We start from the raw sequence: 18,532 nt of genomic DNA, 5'->3' as shown, positions 1-18,532 counted from the left end.
TGCGCTCGGACAGTTAACCAGTGTCGGCAAACACTCATTTTACCTGCCCGATGCGGGGCGACAGCAGGATCCTTTTCGGGTCCGTCCCGATTTCTGCCCAATCAGAGCGGAAAGGTGGAGGACAGTGTCCTTTCCTTCCCTGAACACAGGCTGGCCCGTTGTCGCTGGAATTTCCAGACGCTGTTGAGCGCAGTGTGTGATCAGAGCAGGAGGGGCCCTCGCTGTCCCCTGAGGCGCGGAGGGAGGGACGGGGGCTGTGAAAGTTCCCCTTTCACGTCACTCGCGCCCGTGAACTTGGGGCTAAGCGAGGGCAGGCTGGCGTCCCCGCTGTCGCTCATTGAGAAGGGCAGCGGCACGGCGCCCCCTCCCAGGGCTGGTGAGGCCCAGAGGCCCCCGGACTGCGGGGCCCCGGCTCCCAGGGCTCATCAGAACCTCCGTGGCAGCCCCGCAGGGCAAGTTGAAAGGTAACACACTCGGGCGCCCGCCACATACCGAGGACGGGGACCAGGTGCGGCCGGGCGGCGAGGCGTGGGGGCCACACTGAGCCCAGGAGGCTCCAGTGACTGGTTTTCTGTCTTCCAGATTCTGCTTGGATTCCGCCAGACAGACCCGACAAAGACTGTCCATCAACTGGTCCAATTTTAGCTTGAAAAAGGCCACTTTTGCTGCCCACTGAGCGAGGATCACCAGGAGGGACGCACGGGAGCTCGCCCAGGCCTTGCCGGGTGGCCACAGCGCCTGGGACCCAGCCCGAGGACGTGCCGCCCACCCGCCCGCCCTGTTAGCTTGTGTGCGTGTAGTCTGTGAGCCTTTGATCGTAGCTCTGTGCGTCGGGTTGGACAGTAGCTCCCGCCACTTGTTCTGCCACCGCGGCCCCTGAGGCCTGGGCCTTGGCCAGAGACGAGTTTGCATCATCCACGTGGCTCCGTGGCCCCTGCATCTCACCCTGTCCTGTCATCTGTCCCCCTGGGTGACGCCCTCACTCAGCTCCCACCCGAGACGGGCGGGCCGGCGGGGCAGGCGCGCTCCGATCTCCACAATCTACTGTTCAGAGTGTACACGTCGCGCTGTTTGTGTCCGACCCCTGACTTGTAGCCAGCTTGTGTACGACCCCTGCAGAGTGAGAAAGTTCAAAAACAATCCCACCCAGTACTCACCACCGTCTGTTAGAGTGTACGACTGTATTAACACGGAGGCCTGCCTGGCTACTTTTTAACATATTGTTAAGTAATATTAAAATCATGTCTTTCTTTTTGAAAGATGGAATACCTTAGTACAGTAGGAGACCTCGTCTGGTTGCTTTCTGCGGGGGGCGACGGGAATTGGCGGGGCAGGGTGTGCGGGCGGCTGTCCTCTCCAGGGGCCTTGGGCCACCGCCCCACGTGGCAGCTCAGTTCCTGGTGCCTCACCATCCGGGCCCGGCCTCAGCACAGTTCAACCGGAAATGGTAAGTGTGGAGAAGCAGTGGGCGGCTGTACCCAGATGGGGCCGGAAGCCATTGCATTCCCACCTGTGGGCTGGAGGGGGCAGAGCAGAGGGGAGCAGGGTCTGTCGGCCAGGGTGACACGGCCTTGGAGGCAGGTGCCCGTCGAGCTTTGTGGGGTTGTAATAAAATATTGCAAAGACTAAGCTGGGTGTAAGTCGGGACATGAATAGTGTTTAAAGTGAAAAAAGGAACCCAACTTGGTCCCTTCTGAGGTCTCTAGGCAGTTTTCAGAAAGCTCTCGTGGAGCTGCCACTCTCCTAGAACACTCCATGGCTCCCACTGCGCCTTGCCTCCCGAAACCCCGCGAGGCCCTGCCGCTGTGCGGACGCCTGGCCGGGCTCTGAGCCGGGAAAGGGGCTCCCGGCAGGGAAGGGGCGGTGGGCTGGCCTGGAGGGTTCTGAACCCATGAGGCTTCCTGCCAGAGGGACGGTGCCGGTGGAGAGGAGAGGAGCCGAGAGGGTGGCGCTGCCATCCAGGGGCTGCGGTGGGTCGGAGTGGCCTCACACAGGCCGAATCCCCCGCGGAGCAGAGTAGAGCGAGGGCAGCCCGAGGGTCAGAGCCCCAGAACCAGCGCGGGGGCGGGGGGGGGGGGGAGAGCAGCCGGAGGCATGCGGCCGGGAGGCTGGGACTGGCCTCGGGGCGCCAGGGGGGCACGTAGCCGAGGCGGCAGGGCGGCGGTAGCCAGTGCGGCCGAGGGGTTTGTTCAGGTGGCGTGCAGCCCCCGGGAGGACCCCGCGGAGGGAGGCACGTCCCGCCTGCAGTGTCTGCAGCTGGCCCGCGCGCAGGGCCACGGGCCCACTCCACCCCGGCGTTGTGTGTGAGGTGGGAGCCTTTGCTGCCGTTAACCCTCCCTCGGTGTTTCCCTGCTGCTTTCTAAGGGAGGGGGGGGAGGGTTAGAGGGGAGGGGAAGGGAAGGGGCGACAGGAACACCGGGGGCTGGTTGCCTTCCCCCACGATAGGGGCTGGAGATCAATGTGTCCTGACGGAATCACCCGGAAACCTTGTGCTGAACAGACGGGACGATGTTCCAACCAGCCGAGCGCCTGGCCCGGGCTGGGGGCCGTGTTTGAAACCAAGTTCCCACGAGTCCGAGCAGAGGCGGCACAGGGCAGTGTCCCCGGGGAAGGGGGGGCCGGTGGGCAGAAGCCAGCGTCCTGCCTGGAGGCGGCTCTTGTGCAGCTCCACCTGTGCCCTGCACGCTCGGTTCGGGGCCACGTGACCACGTGAGGTCCAGCCGCCCCAGGTGCCACGCCGGGGGCCCTCACATGCAGAGGCTTGGCTTTTCCTCAGCTGTAGCTTCACTTTTCACTTACATCCCCCACCAGCATCTGTTCTGCCTGGGAGCCTGTTTGTTTTGCTGGTGGGTTTTGTTCCTCAGATTCCGTGTCCGGGACTCGGGGTGTCCCTCTGCCTCACTGCGTCACTCGGAGCCTCCGGCCCATCATGGTGCTGCACGCGTGGCCTGCCTGCCTTTACGCACAGGTAGGTCCCCCTGTCGCATGTCCACCTCTGCCCGGCGTCTGTCCGTGGGCCAGGCTCCTTCCACGTCTTGATTCTGTGGCTGAAGCTGCAGGGAAAATGGCTTCCCAGGCACAAGCATGGGCTATTTGTCTTTTTTAATCAGGGTTTTTGTTTTCTTCAGATAAATGCCCGGAAGTGGAATCGCTGGGTCATAAGACAATTCCATTCTAATTTTTTTAAACATATTTTTATTGATTTCAGCAAGGGAGAGAGAGAAACATCAATGATGAAAATTATTGATTGGCTGCCTCCTACACGCCCCGCACTGGGGATCAAGCCCGCCACCTGGGCATGTGTCCTGACCGGGAATCGAACCATGACCTCCTGGTTCCCAGGTCGACACTCAACCACTGAGCCACACCGGCCGGGCCATTGACTTTTTGAGGAAACGCCATACTGTTCTCCACAGTGGCTGCACCCGTCTGCGTTCCCACCAGCAGTGCCCGAGGGTTCCCTTTGCTCCACGTCCTCGCCGGCACTTTGATGTATTGATGCCATTCTGGCAGGTGTGAGGTGGTACCTCATTATTGTTTTCACCTGCATCTCTTCGGCGATAATGTTGAACCTTTTTTCATGTCTCTCGGCTATTTGTCCTCTTTGGAGAAGTGTCTATTCAGTTTCTTTGCCCACTTTTAGTTGGATTGGTGTGTGTTTTTTTTGTGTTAAGTTGTATGAGTTCTTTATAAATTTTGGGTACTAACCCCTCATTGGATGTGTCATTGGCAAATGTCTTCTCATTTGTTAGGATTTTTCGTTTTGCTGATGGTTTCCTTCACTGTGCAAAAGTTTCTGGTTTTGCTGAAGTTCCATTTGTGTATTTGTTGCTGCCTTTGCCTGGGGAGACATATCCAAAAGGTACCGCCAAGAGCAATGTCAGGAAACTCACTGCCTATGTTTGTAGGTCAGCGATTCAACGTCTTCCTCTCATGGCACACAAACTAATTACTAAAGTAAGAAACGCGTATTTTTGCCCATCTGACCAAAAATAGGTGTAATTTTGGTTCATTCACACCAGACTACTGTTGTGACGGCTGTAGCATTTGTTTGTTTGACAATCTAAGGGGAACGAGGTCGAGTATTGCGTGTTTTAAATATTCTTGTGGCGCACCAGTTAAAAATCGCCGCCCTCCGAGTTTATGACTTCAGGTGCTACACTTATTTCTGTAGATGGTGTAAGAAAGTTTCATTATTTTGCCTGTATTGGTCCAGTTTTTCCATTTACTTTATGTACCAGGTGTACCGGTTAATGCGGATTTTGTAATCAAAGAAAACATATGATAATTCCAAGAGAAACATCAAAAGTGCTTTATTCAAAGTAATGTCCATCCCTAACTACACATTTCCCTCATCTTTCAGGTAATTTGTGGGTACCGACCCAATAGAACTTTTCTTGTTTTGAGGCGAACCATTCAGAGACCAAATTTTCCACTCCTTTGTACGTTTTGAAGTGCTGCTCAGAAAGTGCGTGTGCCATCGATCGGGACAAGTGGTAATCTGAAGGAGCAAGGTCTGGTGAATACAGTGGGTGGGTTAATACTTCCCAGGCAAGATCTTTTAATGTGACTTTAACTGGTTTTGAATGTGTGATGGTGTGTCATCATGAAGCAAAATTCCTTTGCCGTGTCTTCTGGAACATTCTGGTCGTTTCACGATCAAAGCGTGGTTCAAATTGATTATTTGTTGTCGGTAGTGATCAGTATTAACGGTTTCACTTGGTTTTAGAAGCTCATCATACACCACTCCTTCCTGATCCCACCAAACGCAGAGCATTATCTTCTTTCCGAAGCGATTTGGCCTTGCAGTCGATGTTGAAGGTTGACCTGGATCAACCCATGATTTTGTGCGTTTGGGATTCTCAAAATAAATCCACTTTTCACCGCCAGTCACAATTCGATGCAAAAAAAGACTTTTGTGCCATTGAAGCAACATTTTACTGATGACTTTTCCGTTTTCCATTTGTCTTTCGTTCAGTTGACGTGGCACCCATTTTCCTTCCTTTAAAATCTTTCCCATTGCTTGTAAATGGTCAGAAATTGTTTGCTGAGCAACATTTAATCTTTCTGCAAGTTGTTTTTGAGTTTGACACGCATCTTCATCCAATAATGCTTATAATTGTTGGTCTTCAAACTTTTTCAGTTGACCTGGACGTTGTCTTTCACATGGAAATCATCACTTTTAAAGCATTTAAACCAGCGCTCACAAGTATCTTCAGATGGAGCATGGTCACCATAAGCTTCCCGAAGTATTCAGCAGCACTTTTCTTCAAAATAAAATAATGAATTAAAATGCTCCTTTTTTGGCACGAAATTCAACATTTTTATGTGTAAAAATATCTATGATGTTAACACCTTCAGCAAATTTGACATACGAAGTTTTGAAGCTTGTTGTCAATACAAAACAGCATACATATCAAATCGCATGTATGTCACCATGTGTAAGTCCATCTATTTAAACATCCGCGTTATTGACCGGTGCGCCTGGCATTGGCTCACCCCGTGTTCTCGCCTCCTCTGTCAGGGGAACCGCCCTGAGCGGGCTTTACCTGGCGGCCGTCCCACTGGCCCGCACGGTGGTGCTGCTGCCGATCTGCTTTGGTGGCCGCAGCCTCGCAGTCCAGTTTGGTATCAGACCATGGCCCCGCCCACTTGGCCGTTTCTCAGGAGTTCTCTGGCTGATGCACGTGCAGCGTGTAAAGAAATGAGAAGCCCTGGACAGACCCACAGGCGAGAGCGCGAGGGCATCTGAGGAGGAACGGCCAGAGCTACGCCGGGAGAAGCGGGGTGCGGGGCTCCAGCACCTGGGCCGGCCGGACAGAAGCCCGGGCTGAAGTCTGTCCCAGCCGCTCCCGGCGAGCAGCCCCGCCTCAGCGGGAGGTGGCAAGCAGGAGCGCCTCCATCTGCTGGTCCGGCTCCTGCCCCACTGAAGTGCTGCTGGGCCCCTCGCCCAGGCCCCGCCCTGCAGCCTCAGCAGCCACTGCAGCGAATGCGTTTATTATGAAAATCAGTGGCTACAATGCAGACGGCTCTAACCTCTGGTCGTGTGACAGCCACTAAGCAATGCAGTGTGCTCCACGGTTCTGCCGAGGCCGAGGTGGGCCCCACGATGGACACACAGCCGCAGTGCTCCGCTCTAAAACCTGGGGTGCCCTTCCACCCTGGGGACCCAACGGGTGGTTCCCTCGGGCAGCCACCTATTCCCGTGAGATGCAGCGTCCCAGGTGCAGGCGGGGGCAGGGCCATCACCTTGGCCTGTGAGCTCCTGCTCCGGCCCCGGCCTGACAGCTTGGGGACCCAAAGTCCAGCCTCTGTTCCAAGCCCGAGGGGGACCAAGGTGAAGGCCAGAGCACCCTCCGCCCGGATCTCGGGGTCCCGCTGTCGGGGCCGAGAGCACCGCCTGGCCCCGCCTGGGCTCACAGGCAGCACTCGGCCACGTGTCTGAAGAGCTCCTCGCCCTGCTCGTCGCTGAAGCACTGCAGGCAGTGTGGGCACTGCAGGTCCCCCTGGCCCCTCCGGGCAGCTCCGGGGCACCCGCCCTCGGCAGGGGCCAGGCCCTGGGCTGCAGACACAGGCCTCTGGCCACCAGGCACCACACACTCCAAAGCCTTGGTCTCTGCGTGCTTGGGTGCTTTGCTCCCCGTGTGGATCCGGCAGGAGCCTGGCTCTTGGGGGTCCTGGAGAAAAGGCAGAGGATGTACATGCTGTGCAGAGGCCACCACGCCCGTCTCGGCTCACCCATCCTCGAGGGGGGCGTGCACCCCTCGCCCTGCTTCCTACTTGGCCCAGAGCCCAAAGAGAACAGCAGAGGTGGCAGGAGGAAGAGCAGAGGCCAAGGGGCTTCCTGGGTACGGGCGTGCTCCGGGTGCATGGCAGCGAGCACCGGAGCGGACAGCCTGGGACGGCCACCTGCTGTCACGCCCCACGCCAGCCTCCTCCACACAGAGGACCACGGGAGGCTGTCTCCACCACCGCGCCCGTGCCAGGTGCCGGGGCGGCTCTGCCGGGCGGGAAATGGGTCTGAGCAGACAGAGGGCTTGGCGTTTGTGGGAAGGAGAGAGGCCTGAGCGCTCACACCCACCTGTCTGCGCGCCGGGCGCTGCAGGGCCGCCACCGCGTCCTCCAGCTCCTGGACCCTGCTCTGCGCCCGCTCCCGGTCCGCCCGCTCCGACGTGAAGTCGTCCTTGTAGGCGAGGACCTGAGGAGAGCAGGCCCTCAGCCCTCACCAGCGGCACCGGGCGGCCTCGCCTGTCCGGCCCCGTCCTACCTGCTGCTCCAGCATCTCCGCCCGCTCCCGCGCCGCCGCCAGCTCCCTCGCGGCCCCTGCACACTCGCCGATCCTCTCCTCCAGCTGCCTGTTGAGCCTGGCAATCTCCTTCCTCATCAGCTCCGCCTCGGGCTGGGGAGCCTGCAGCCCCCGCAGCTGGGCCCGCAGCTCCCGCACATACTCATCCCTGCTGGCATCGTAGCGCTGCCACTTGGCGTTGAGGTCTTCCACCTGCGGGCGGGGGCAGTGAGCGGCTGGCAGGGCGAGGAGGAGCCGAGGGAGGCGTTCCTGTCAACGGAGGGGCCTCTCCTCGCTCGGCACAAGCAGCGCTTTAACACAAGTGCCCGTTTCCTGCCTCGGGGGCCGTCGGGACAGTGACTCCGGCCCCTGCTATGGACACGGGAACTGGGCGTGGGAACCACAGGAAGAGTTCTGCTCGTCCTTTTGGGGAAAAGGCTGTCAGCCAGAGTGGCCCGAGGGCAGAGCCTGCGGCTCCCCGGAGCTCCCCGAACGCACCCGGGCACTCACGTGAGTCAGCTTCTGCTTCAGCAGCCGGTTTTCCTCCTGGAGCTTCTGCACAGCAGCCTGGACAGAGGCGTCCCTGCCTGCCTGTTCCGGCTGCACAGGAACACGGAGCGGACTCGTCACCAGATGTGCAGTCACGTGCAGCAGAGGGGAAGGAGCCAGACCCAGGCCCACCCCCCTCTGGGGCCGGGCCACACACCACCTCCCACCATCACCCGTCAGCAGGGCAGGAGGCTGAGCCCACTGTCCACCGGGCTCACCCCTTCCAAGCCCTCGACCCCGTGGTCTCCAGACACTCAGGGTCCATTTCACGCAGAATCAGGGGTGTCGCACCCAGAGCCACTTCCCAGAGCAGCCCTCACAGGGCAGACCTAGCTGGAGACGCTCAGGGAGGGTCCCCCGGCTCCTCGAGAGCCTGCCTGGGCCAGCACAGCACAGCGCGGGCCCTGCTGACAGGTTCTGGAGAATTCCCCGTGAACCCCAGGAAGTGCTGGCCTCACCCCGAGCTGGGGAAGCCCCATGACTCAGCCGAGCCCGGGGCTGGGAAGTGATGCTGCCTGTGGCTGCGGGGCCCTGCCCGGCCCTGCCCCACGCCCACGCAGCCCCGGCCGACCCCAGGCCTGGCCCCTGGCTCCACAGGGAAAGGACAGTAACTCCCACGCCTCCCCAGGGCACGTTCCTTTGGAGTCTGACACACGTGTCGCTGCGGTTCCCTTTTGGGAGCCCCCCCAGCTGCGCGGTTCTCAGGCGGAGGGCCCCCCCGTGAAGCTGAGCGCAGGAGGGGCCGCCTGCGGGAGCCCAGCCTCCCCGCACAGCAGGCTTCGGCCATCGCCCCCTCAGGAGCCCCTGTGGCTCCATCTGAGGAGATGCCTCATGCTGAAACCCTCACTGCCCCCCCACCCCACCGCCCCACTCGCAGCCACAGCCCAGCCCTGCCCGGCCCGTCCTCACTTCCCTGATGAGGGGGCTGGAGCCGCGCTGCTGGCTGGACGTGCCCGGAGGCCGGCTTCAGAGATGGCGGCCCAGCCTGCCCCCGGGGCTCAGACGCAGGGCCCAGAGGGCTGCGCTCAGTCCTCTGCGCGGACAGTGGAGCACCGCCTCGCCTCCCCGCACTGCCCAGCCCCGCACTGCCTCCCCGCACTGCCCAGCCCCGCACTGCCTCCCCGCACTGCCCAGCCCCGCACTGCCCAGCCCCGCACTGCCCAGCCCCGCACTGCCCAGCCCCGGCCCGGCCCAGGCCCAGAGGGCGCCCCAGCCCAGCTTTCCTGTCGCCTTCCGCGTGTCCCATTGTTTATTTGATTTTATTTTCTTCTCTTCTTTAATTGTTTTTCTTTTATTTTTTCCTTCTTTTTATTTATCTTTTGTCCCATCGTTTTAGAAGGAAGCCCTGAGGGCGGGCTCTGCCTCGGTGACTGGAGGGGGGGGTCCTGCGGGCAGGTCCTGGCCTGCCCACGCCTCACCACGCCGCGCCCCCGCCGCACCTACCTCAGGCCTCTGCTCCCCCGGGGCGCCCTGCCGTGCCTCCAGACAGCGGGCCAGGTGCTGGCACATGTGGGCCGTGGCGGCCAGAGTCCTCCGCAGCTGGCGGGTCTCGTCGGCCAGGGAGCGGCACAGGGTGTCAGTGGTGGCCCGCGCCCGCTCCTCCTCCGCCACCCGCCGCCGCAGCTGGGCCAGCTCCTCCTCCTCCTCCTCCTCCTCGCGCCCCGGCCCCGGCCGGCTGAGCCGCTGCGTCTCCCTCTCCTTCGCTGCCAGCTGCTCGGACAGCCTCTCGATTTCCTGTCGGGAGATGGAGAAGCAGTCACTGCCGCAGAGGCACGTCCAAGACGCGTGTCGCGCAGCAGCAGCAGCCGCCTGCCCCCGTCACTAGGCGACGGCTCACGTGCCAGGGAAACCGCGGCTCACGGTCTTCACCAGCAAGTCCGGCGGCCTTTACGGCGGCGAGCGGCCCCGGCCCAGCCCCGCACTGGGCATGTGGCCTGGCTTAGAAATGGGATCGTGACAGAGACCGTTAGGGGAAGTCATGCTGGACGAGAGGCCCCTCATAGACGACAGTGTCCCTGTGAGAAGAGGGAGGCAGAGGCGGGAGTGGCACCTTCCGGACAGACACAGGCAGAGAGCGGCCCTGCGCCCCGTTCACTGATGTCCGTTACTCCGAGCAGAAGCCGCCGCTCCAGCAGCGTGACCGCACCGGCCTTGTCCTGTCCCGTCTGACACGGGTTCAGTCAGTGCCGGTGCGTGCTGGTACATAAAACACTCATTACACAGACCATACCACATGCGACAGAAGGACTTCTACAGCCAACACAAGACAGAAGGCCAGGCTCCCGCGGCACCACCGACGTGACAAACTCCTAAGTCCCTACCGAGCCCCGGCGCGCTCAGTCCTCATCCCGCCAACCGCACCATCTCCACACACCCCGAGCGGCAGCTCCTACGTCTCCCCTTCTACAGACGGGCACGCGGAGGCCCATGGGGTGAGGGCAGCTGCTGGGGTGACCAGGTGAGGAGGCGGCGGTACCGGCCGCCCAGCCTCCCCGCCTCCGTCCGCTGCAGCTCCCTCACGTCCTCCCGGGGCTGGAGGACCCGGGCAGGACCTGCTTTCTAAGCATCCTTCCTCACTGGTCAGAGGGAGCCAGCCTCTCTGCAAACAATGAGCAGCACGGCCCTGGGCCAGGGGTGGGCGTGGGGGGTGGGGCAGTTCACAGAGCTTCCCAGGGGCACTCTGTCTGCATGCCCCAGGCCTGGCGCTGTCTGGTTACGACTGGGCTCTGTCCTCAACCTGGTCACAACACACACAAAACCGCCGGCACACGGCCATCTGTAGGGTGAGTGTGGTTGACTCTGAAGGACTTGCCAGCCTTATATTTTTGTCTTAAAAATCAGCTTTCAAATGTCAGTGAAGGCCCTGGCCGGGCAGCTCAGTGGGTCAGAGTGCCGTCCCAATATGCCAAGGCTGTGGTTCCATCCCTTGTCAGGGCCCATATGAGAAGCAACCAGTAAATGCATAAGTGGAACAACAAACTCAGCGTTTCTCTAAAACCAATCAATACGTTTTTAATTAAAAAAGACCTGGAGCCGAAACCGGTTTGGCTCAGTGGATACAGCGTTGGCCTGCGAACTCAAGGGTCCCAGGTTCGATTCCGGTCAAGGGCATGTACCTTGGTTGCAGGCACATCCCCAGTAGGGGGTGTGCAAGAGGCAGCTGATCGATGTTTCTAACTCTCTATCCCTCTCTCTTCCTCTCTGTAAAAAATAAAAAAAAAAAAAGACCTGGAACTGATAGCTTCACAGGTGAATTCTACCAAACATTTAAGAATTAATACCAATTCTCAAGTTTTCCCAAAAAACGGAAGAGGAGGGAATACTTCCTGTATTTATGATGCCAGTATTACCCTGATACCAAAGCAAGACAAAGACACTCACAAACCTACAGCCCAATGTTCCTAGAACAATGAGCAAAAAATTCTCACCAAAATACTAGCAAACCAAACTCAGCAACACATTAAAAGGCTTCCACACCATGACTAGGTGGGGTTCTTTTCCTAGAATGCAAGGTTGGTTAAACATGAAAATTGGTCAGTGAGCCCTAGCTGGTTTGGCTTAGTTGATAGAGCGTTGACCTGCGCACTGAAGGGTCCCGGGTTTGATTCCGGTCAAGGGCACATGCCTGGGTTTCGGGCTCAATCCCCAATGGAGGGCGTGCGGGAGGCAGCTGATCAATGATTCTCTCTATCATTGATGTTTCTATCTCTCTCTCCCTCTCCCTTCCTCTCTGAAATCAATAAAAATATTTTTTAAAAATTGGTCAAAGAATGAACTAGATTTAGTGTGAACATCTCACAGTATATACAAATATCAAATCATGTTGTATACCTGAAATTAATGTATCAATTATGTCTAAAGGAAAAAAGCAGCTTACACTATAGAACCAGAGTCCTGGGCTGGAAACTTACGTTGGCCTAGTTCCATACTTATCCTACATCCAGTACTTCCCCCTGCACCTTCCTCCATCCCTCTCACAACCTGCTTCCAGGAGCGAGCACCTATGTGCACGTATGACCTGCGATGTGAAGGGCAGGCAGTGGGTCTTGACGGTCTCTGCATAGCCTCGTGTGACACAGCATGCAATCACCAACTTTACGTGGCAGTAAAGGCCGCCGCAACGTGCCCCATCTAACCTGCAACCACCTCCCGTGTTCTCCCCACACTCCTCTCCGTTATGTTCCCCCACACACTCCGCTGCTACACACCCATGTAATAGTTCGACAGGCAGTAGATTGTTTCTACAATGTCTACTTACTCAATGAGGATATGAGCTTCATAAAGACAGAAACCAGCCTTTCTTGATCCTTTCTGCACTTTAAAAAGTATTTTTCTATTGCTTTCAGAGAGGAAGGGAGAGGGAGAAGGAGAGAAACATCAATGACCAGAGAGAATCACTGCTCTGCTCCCCCCTGCAGGCCCCACATGGGGGATCCCGAGCAACGGGGCATGTGCCCTGACCCCACCCTCAACCCCTGAGCCACACGGCCGGGCCCTGTGTGCATTGGCAGTGCCCGTGAGAGGGAAGAGAGATCTCCTCTGTCTATGTCTGTGAAGAACAAAACAAGGGACCAACCAAACGAATCAGACACAGAGATTGGGGGGGGGGGGGGCGCCGGAGGTGATGAGAGAGGGGAGGGTCCAGCCAGTGGCGCCGAGTTTGCCCGGAGACGGACGACGGGGAGGCAGCACGGAGTCCAGGAGCTGCCTGCCTGCCGACCGCTCCCAAGTGACTCCCCCGAGGGCCGCAGACACCCTCCGCCCAGGCGGGCCTCGCGCCCACACACGCACCCCGGACCCGCGCCCGCCCGGCCTGCGGGCGCACCTGGCGCAGCGCGGCCTCCACGGCGCCGGCGCCGCCCTCCCGCTGCCGCAGCTGCTCCCGGAAGCGCGCCACCTGCTCCAGCAGCGCGTCCACGAGCGACGGCGCCGCGTCGCCCTCCAGCGCGGCCAGGCGGGCGCGGAGGCGCTCTATGAGGGCGTCCCGGGCGGCCAGCTGCTCCTGCAGGCGCCTCAGCTGCTGCCCCGCCTCGTGGTACAGGCCGCAGAGAGCGGCGGCCGCGCGCGGGGCCCCCTCCCGCCCGCCGGGCCCCGCGTCCCCCGACGACATGTCTGCGGGCCCCGACCGGGAGGCGCACGGCTTCGGGCCACTTCCGCGCCGGGCGGGCCGGACGCCCACCTCCCGGAACTTTGTTTGCGAGCCCCGCCCCCGCCGAGTGTCGGCCACGCCCACTTCCTAGTGCCGGGGCCCGCCCCCGGGGACCCAGGACCCGCCCATTCTCGACCCCGCCCACTGCCGAGTGCAGGCCACGCCCACTTCCTAGTGCCGGGGCCCGCCCCCGGGGACCCAGGACCCGCCCATTCTCGACCCCGCCCACCGCCGAGTGCCGGCCACGCCCACTTCCTAGTGCCGGGGCCCGCCCCCGGGGACCGAGGGCCCGCCCGCCGCCCTGAGCCAGGCGGTCCCCCGTCCGGTCCCGGCCTGTGGTGTCCGCACACGCGGGGCGGGCTTATCCCGGCGGCCCCACCCCCCGCTTCGGGGGAGTCTTCGGAGAATCGGGCCCGGACGCGGGCAGGGGTTGGGCGGGCTCGGATGTAGCTCCTGATGGGAGAGAAAGGGGGGACCAGAAACGACCCCAAGTGTGGGACCTGAGCGCGGACCCACATCCCCCAGCTGCACGCCGGTCGGCTCCTGGAGCCACAGGGACAGAGACGGGCCCAGAGCTGAGCCTAGCGAGGTGCCTACCACCCCTCACGCCCTTCTCCAGGGACGCGTCTTCCTCCCGCAGCGGAAGTCCGCAGGGAGCTGGCCTCGCACGCCCGCTTCCCAGCACCCTTTCCTGTCCCAGCTCCCAGACCCGCTCCCGGGGCGTCCGCAGCGCCACGCCCGGTTTCTTCTTCAGGGTCTGAGTTTTGCCCACGATGAGGCCCAAGCTCAGTGGATACAGCGTTGGGTCTGTGCGGTCTTTCCCAGGTTTCCTCCGGCAGAACCGCTGCGCTGCCTGTGCGGGTGCCCTCCTCGTCCGGCCCGTGAGCTGCACCCCGCTTTTACCCCTTTGCCCCTTCCTAGCCGAGCTGGGCTGAGCCTCTGGGAGGAAAGGCCTGCGCCTGGCAGGGGCGAGGTGGGGAGAGCGTGGCGCGCTCAGCGCCCGCCCGTCCTCGTGCAGGGCACCCACCTTCTGGGCGCAGGCGGTGCGGAGAAACGGAGAGCTCCGAGCGCGGCTCTTCGTGGCTCGCACTTGGCTGTAACCTGGGGCAGGTCACCGGGAAGATCAGTAAGGAAACCGCGCCAACACCGAGGCGGCGGCCACCAGGGGGCGCTCCCACCCAGCACAACGATGGAGGAATTGCCCCTGAGACTCCACCTGCGGCTCCTCCATTCTAGGCCCCAGGTGAGGACGCACAGCAGGCCCCGCCGCCGGCTCAGGGGCTGAGCGCCGCCCTGTGAACCAGGCGGTCACGGTTCCATCCCGGTCAGGGCACAGGCCGGGGTGGCGGGCTGGATCCCCAGTGGGGGGCGTGCAGGAGGCAGCGGATCCACGATTCTCTCTCATCATTGATGTTTCTGTCTGTCTCTCTCCCTTCCTCTCTGACATCAATTTTTAAAAATGTACGGCTGGTCCTCCAATAACCTCCTCCTTAATTATAACGTTGACGAGAAAAAAGTCGTTTCCCAGCTGGGACCACTTTCTGGAATTGACCTGTGATCCGTGTGTGTGTGTGTGTGTGTGTGTGTGTTTCTTCCCACATCTCAACCAAGTGCACAGGTTACATTGTGAGGTGAATGGCATGTCCGTATTGTCCCAGGCGGGTGAGTGTGGGCGTGGGTGTGGGGCCCCTGCCGTGGAAGGGCGTCCTGTCTGGGTGGGGGCCCAGGAGCCTTGCGCCCTGAGCTGTCGGGAGGACCGGCCGCTTGTGACCCTGAACTAGAAGAAGCAGGTTGGAAGATAGTGATCTTTGTCTTCCTTGATCTCCGGGAGAAATGCCCTCGACACCAGCCTCGAGGGGCGGGTGAGGCCGGCTTCTGCCTTGAGGGAGGGTGGGTGGGGCCAGGCTGGGGGCTCAGCTCTGACCTGCACTGGGCTCTTGGTTGTGTATGTTTGTTGTTGGGACATCAGCATGGAGGGGGAGGGTCCATGATGAAAACAAGAGTCCGGCCCTAGCCGGTTTGGCTCAGTGGGTAGAGCGTTGGCCTGTGGAACAAAGGGTCCTGGGTTCGATTCCAGTCAAGGGCACATACTTCGGTTGCTGGCTCCTCCCCAGCCTGGGCCCTGGTCCGGGCACGTGCAGGAGGCAACCAATCGATGTGTTTCTCTCAGATCTATGTCTCTGTCTTTCCCTCCCCTCCACTCTCTCTAAAATCAGTGGGAAAATGTCCCCGGGTGAGGGTTACCAACAACAAACATACACAACCGAGAGCCCAGTGCACGCTCAGAGCTGAGCCCCCAGCCTGGCCCCACCCACCCACCCTCAGGGCGGAAGCCGGCCTCACCCGCCCCTCGAGGCTGGCCCTCGAGGGCATTTCTCCCGAAAACCTGAGTAGTCAGGACCCGGGGCCACGTCCTCTCGGCTTGAGCAGCGGCCGCCAGGTGCCGGAGGGATTTCAGGACACGGGCAAGGCGAGCCCCCAGCCTCAGGGAGGAACAAGAGGAACACACAGGGGGCCGTGGGGTGGCTGCAGACCCCCCAAAGCCGGCGACGCTCCTCAGCATTCGGCAGCGCACTTTCCCGGCTGGGATTTGCACTCAGCCACACTTCCCCCGGAGCTTGAGATCTTGCTCCCCGCACGTGTCACCAGTTTGGCTCAAACAAACTCCTGTAAAAATGTTTAAAAGACCCTGGTTGGGTGGGTAGCTCAGTTGGTTGGGGCATTCTCCTGATGTGCTAAGGTTGCGGGTTCGATCCGTGGTCAGGCCACTTACAAGAAGCAACCAATGGCCTGGCCGGTGTGGCTCAGTGGTTGAGCATCGACCCGTGAACCAGGGGGTCACAGTTCGATTCTCCGTCAAGGGCATTGGCCGGGTGGCCGGCTGGATCCCCAGGGTGGGGCGTGCAGGAGGCAGCCGATCCGTGGTTCTCTCTCATCACTGATGTTTCTCTCTCTCCCTCTCCCATCCTCTCTGAAATTAATAAAAAATATACTTTTTGAAAAGCAAAACAAAACAAAAATAAACTTGAAGAAAAAGAAGCAACCAATAAATGCATAAATACTAGTAAATCTCTCAAATCAATGACAAATTAAAAAGTGACAGCGAGGACCGATGTTTTCAGAAGATAAGGCCCCAGTCAGCCGCCAGCCTGCGCCCCGCGCCCTGCCCGCCGCCCGCCCTGCGCCCTGTCCCCCCTGCGCCCTGTCCCCCCTGCGTCCTGTCCCCCCTGCGCCCTGTCCGCCCTGCGCCCTGTCCCCCCTGCGTCCTGTCCCCCCTGCGCCCTGTCCCCCCTGCGCCCTGTCCCCCCTGCGCCCTGTCCGCCCTGCGCCCTGTCCCCCCTGCGCCCGGGGCTGTGAGGCTGCGGGATGTAGGCGCTGGGGGCCAGGGAAGAGGCGCTGAGGGGTGTAGGGCGCGGGGCGCAGTGGGAGGGCCCCGGGAGGATGTGGCGAGTGGAGGCGGCGGACCAAGGGGCCGAGCCCGGGGAGCGGAGTGCTTGGGGCCGCGCGCCGGGCGGGCTGGGCGCCGAGGTCCCGGGCTCGGCGGGAGCGGCGGGGAGTCTGGGGAGGGGAAGGTGAACCCGAAAGGCGGGCGGAAAGCGGGGCGGGGCCTGCCGTGGAGGCGGGACCTGCGCCTCCGAGGGTCCGCCCGACGGCGAGCGGGAGCGGCCGGTCCCCACCGCGCGGCGGCGCTGGGCCCGGAGCTCCGACTGCGGGGGCGGAGACGGCCTCTGCGCGCCGCGTGGCTCGGTCACGAGTGGGGCAGCCGCGTCCCAGCGCCGGTGGCCCGGGAAGGGAGAGGCGCCGCCCCCGCCCCCGTGAGCGCGGCGGCTCCCGTTGGGGGAGGCTGTCCGGTGTGCGGTGTTGCTGGTCCCCCCCCCCCGGACTGACCTTAGAGAGAGGGGGGGGCAGAGGGACACCTCGATGTGAGACTCAGGGTTGGTCCGCCTCCCGCCGCCCCGGCGCCCTCGGCCGGCACCAGCCCGGACCCCGCGGTGAGGCCCCCCCGGACCGAGCCCCGGGCCGCCTTGTCGCTGACGGTCACCTGTCTAGGGTCTCGGCGGCCCCGCTCCCTCGGCGCATGCTTGGAGCCTTTCTTTAAAAAATAATGTTTTCTGTTGCTTTTAGAGAGAGGAAGGGAGAGGGAGAGACACCCGCCGCTGCCTCCTGAGGCCCGGCCGGGCCCTTCTCTCCCCGGAAGGCCGGGCCGCTGAGCGGTGCCCGCCTGGGGAGCCGGCACCCCGACCGGCTGCGGAGAGAGAGGCGCGGCCCCACCTCCCCGGCGGAGCCGCGTCCAGCGGGCGCCCCTCAGTCCGGTTTTCTCCTGGAAACGGAGGCGCCGCCCTCCCCTGTGGCTGCGAGGAGAGCCAGGGGGTGCGAGGGCCCTGGCGCCGGCGGTGCCCCCACCAGGCAGGCTCAGCCCCGTGCGCCCCTGCCCGCCTGCGGGCCTCCCTCCAGGCGGACCCAGCCCCCAGCCCCTGGAGTCCCGGTCAGGCCGAGGGCTGCGCTGGGCCCGGCTCCGCCCCGAAGGTTCACCTGCTCCCGCCGCGCCCCCTGTCACGGGGTGGGGGGGAGGGGGGTGCGCGGGGGAGGGGAGGGGCAGAGCCTGGACGGGCAACCTTCTGAGCTCGGTGTGTCAAACTTCGCCAAAAACTGAGCGTAACTCGGGTAGTGTGTCACTTTGAGGAAAAAACTAACTCCAAGACTCTAGTCGCAAATGTTTCATCCTCGGCTTGCGGCCGCGTGTCATCAGAAATGGCTACGCGTGTCAGTGCTGACACCCGTGTCATAGGTTCGCCATCACCGGCCTAGAAGCAGCCTGCATCCTGAGCGAGTGAAGGGCGGGGGTGGGGGGTGAGGGGGGCTTGGGGGGGGGAGGGGAGCTGGGGGGAGCTGGGACTGAGCCAGGGCGGAGGGGAGGGGTGTCAGGAGTTGGGCTGATGGATAGCGTGGCCCCTGAGAAGGGGGTGGTACCCAGAGCCGCCCGTCATGGTTTGGGGACCCTGGGGAATGGGAATCCAGCCAAAGCGCACCACCCGGAGGCTGGATGGCGGGAAGGGGAGGCTGGACGGCGGGAAGGGGAGGCTGGATGGCGGAAAGGGGAGGCTGGACGGCGGGAAGGGGAGGATGGACGGCGGGAAGGGGAGGATGGATGGTGGAAAGGGGAGGATAGATGGTGGAAAGGGCAGGGAGGGTCCCCTGGCCCCTGGGCGGGGCAGGTGCTGAAGGTTGGGGAGACCCACCAGCACCCACAGGGCAGAGAGGCCCGGGTGCCTAGCGGGGCCTGGAGAGCAGCCTGGGAGGGCCCAGTGCCTTCTGGTCCCGCACCCCCGCCTCTGGCCCAGGGGCCCCACGGTCAGTCACACCGGCCACCTCACACCCTGTCTCATGTCCCTGGTCCCAGGGCCCAGGCCTGGCGGGGGGACGGCTGCCCCGACCCGAAGCTGGTGGTGGGACCCCGGGTGAGTGAGCCCCAGCCTTGCCGGCCACAGCTTCCCCTTCCAGGCCCCAGGGCCTTCCCCGAGGTCACGTGGGCTGGGGAGTAGGGGACA

General features: G+C 61.9%; 2 protein-coding genes across 4 annotated transcripts in view; one reads left to right on the top strand and one right to left on the bottom strand.

Annotated features, from left to right (window-relative positions):
* Positions 1-1,281, top strand: part of FAM193A (family with sequence similarity 193 member A) — a 107,896-nt gene extending 106,615 nt beyond the window's left edge. For both annotated transcript variants that reach the window (XM_054708558.1, XM_054708551.1), the window contains exon 20: positions 583-1,281. In XM_054708558.1, coding sequence (XP_054564533.1) covers positions 583-676 — 94 coding nt within the window. In that variant the 3' untranslated portion in view covers positions 677-1,281. The remainder of the gene's footprint in view (positions 1-582) is intronic.
* A 4,557-nt stretch (positions 1,282-5,838) lies between these two features.
* TNIP2 (TNFAIP3 interacting protein 2) lies at positions 5,839-13,001 on the bottom strand. 2 transcript variants are annotated; one of them, XM_028159773.2, is made up of 6 exons: positions 12,660-13,001; positions 9,278-9,568; positions 7,796-7,885; positions 7,268-7,498; positions 7,082-7,198; positions 5,839-6,677 (listed from the first exon to the last, which is right to left on the bottom strand). In XM_028159773.2, exons 1-6 carry the CDS (start codon positions 12,942-12,944, stop codon positions 6,417-6,419), a joined length of 1,275 nt encoding a protein of 424 aa, XP_028015574.2. In that variant the 5' UTR covers positions 12,945-13,001; the 3' UTR covers positions 5,839-6,416. The 2 variants fall into 2 exon arrangements, with proteins under 2 accessions (XP_028015574.2, XP_054564520.1); XM_054708545.1 differs by having other exon boundaries at positions 12,732-13,001.
* Between the last annotated feature and the right edge of the window lie 5,531 nt (positions 13,002-18,532).

The sequence above is a fragment of the Eptesicus fuscus genome, chromosome 2 (genome assembly GCF_027574615.1).
Source record: "Eptesicus fuscus isolate TK198812 chromosome 2, DD_ASM_mEF_20220401, whole genome shotgun sequence".
In the NCBI taxonomy this organism is placed as follows: Eukaryota; Metazoa; Chordata; class Mammalia; order Chiroptera; family Vespertilionidae; genus Eptesicus; species Eptesicus fuscus.
This window is presented reverse-complemented; position numbering and strand designations above follow the sequence as displayed.

What these genes read in the sequence shown, in the direction of transcription:
- TNIP2 (XM_028159773.2), bottom strand. Translation starts at nt 12,944, where the DNA reads ATGTCGTCGGGGGACGCGGGGCCCGGCGGGCGGGAGGGGGCCCCGCGC. An exon ending in TGGAGGCCGCGCTGCGCCAG is followed by an intron (nt 9,569 to 12,659) that starts GTGCGCCCGCAG and finishes ATCTCCCGACAG; the next exon opens with GAAATCGAGAGGCTGTCCGA. An exon ending in AGCGCCCGGCGCGCAGACAG is followed by an intron (nt 6,678 to 7,081) that starts GTGGGTGTGAGC and finishes CCTTTTCTCCAG; the next exon opens with GACCCCCAAGAGCCAGGCTC.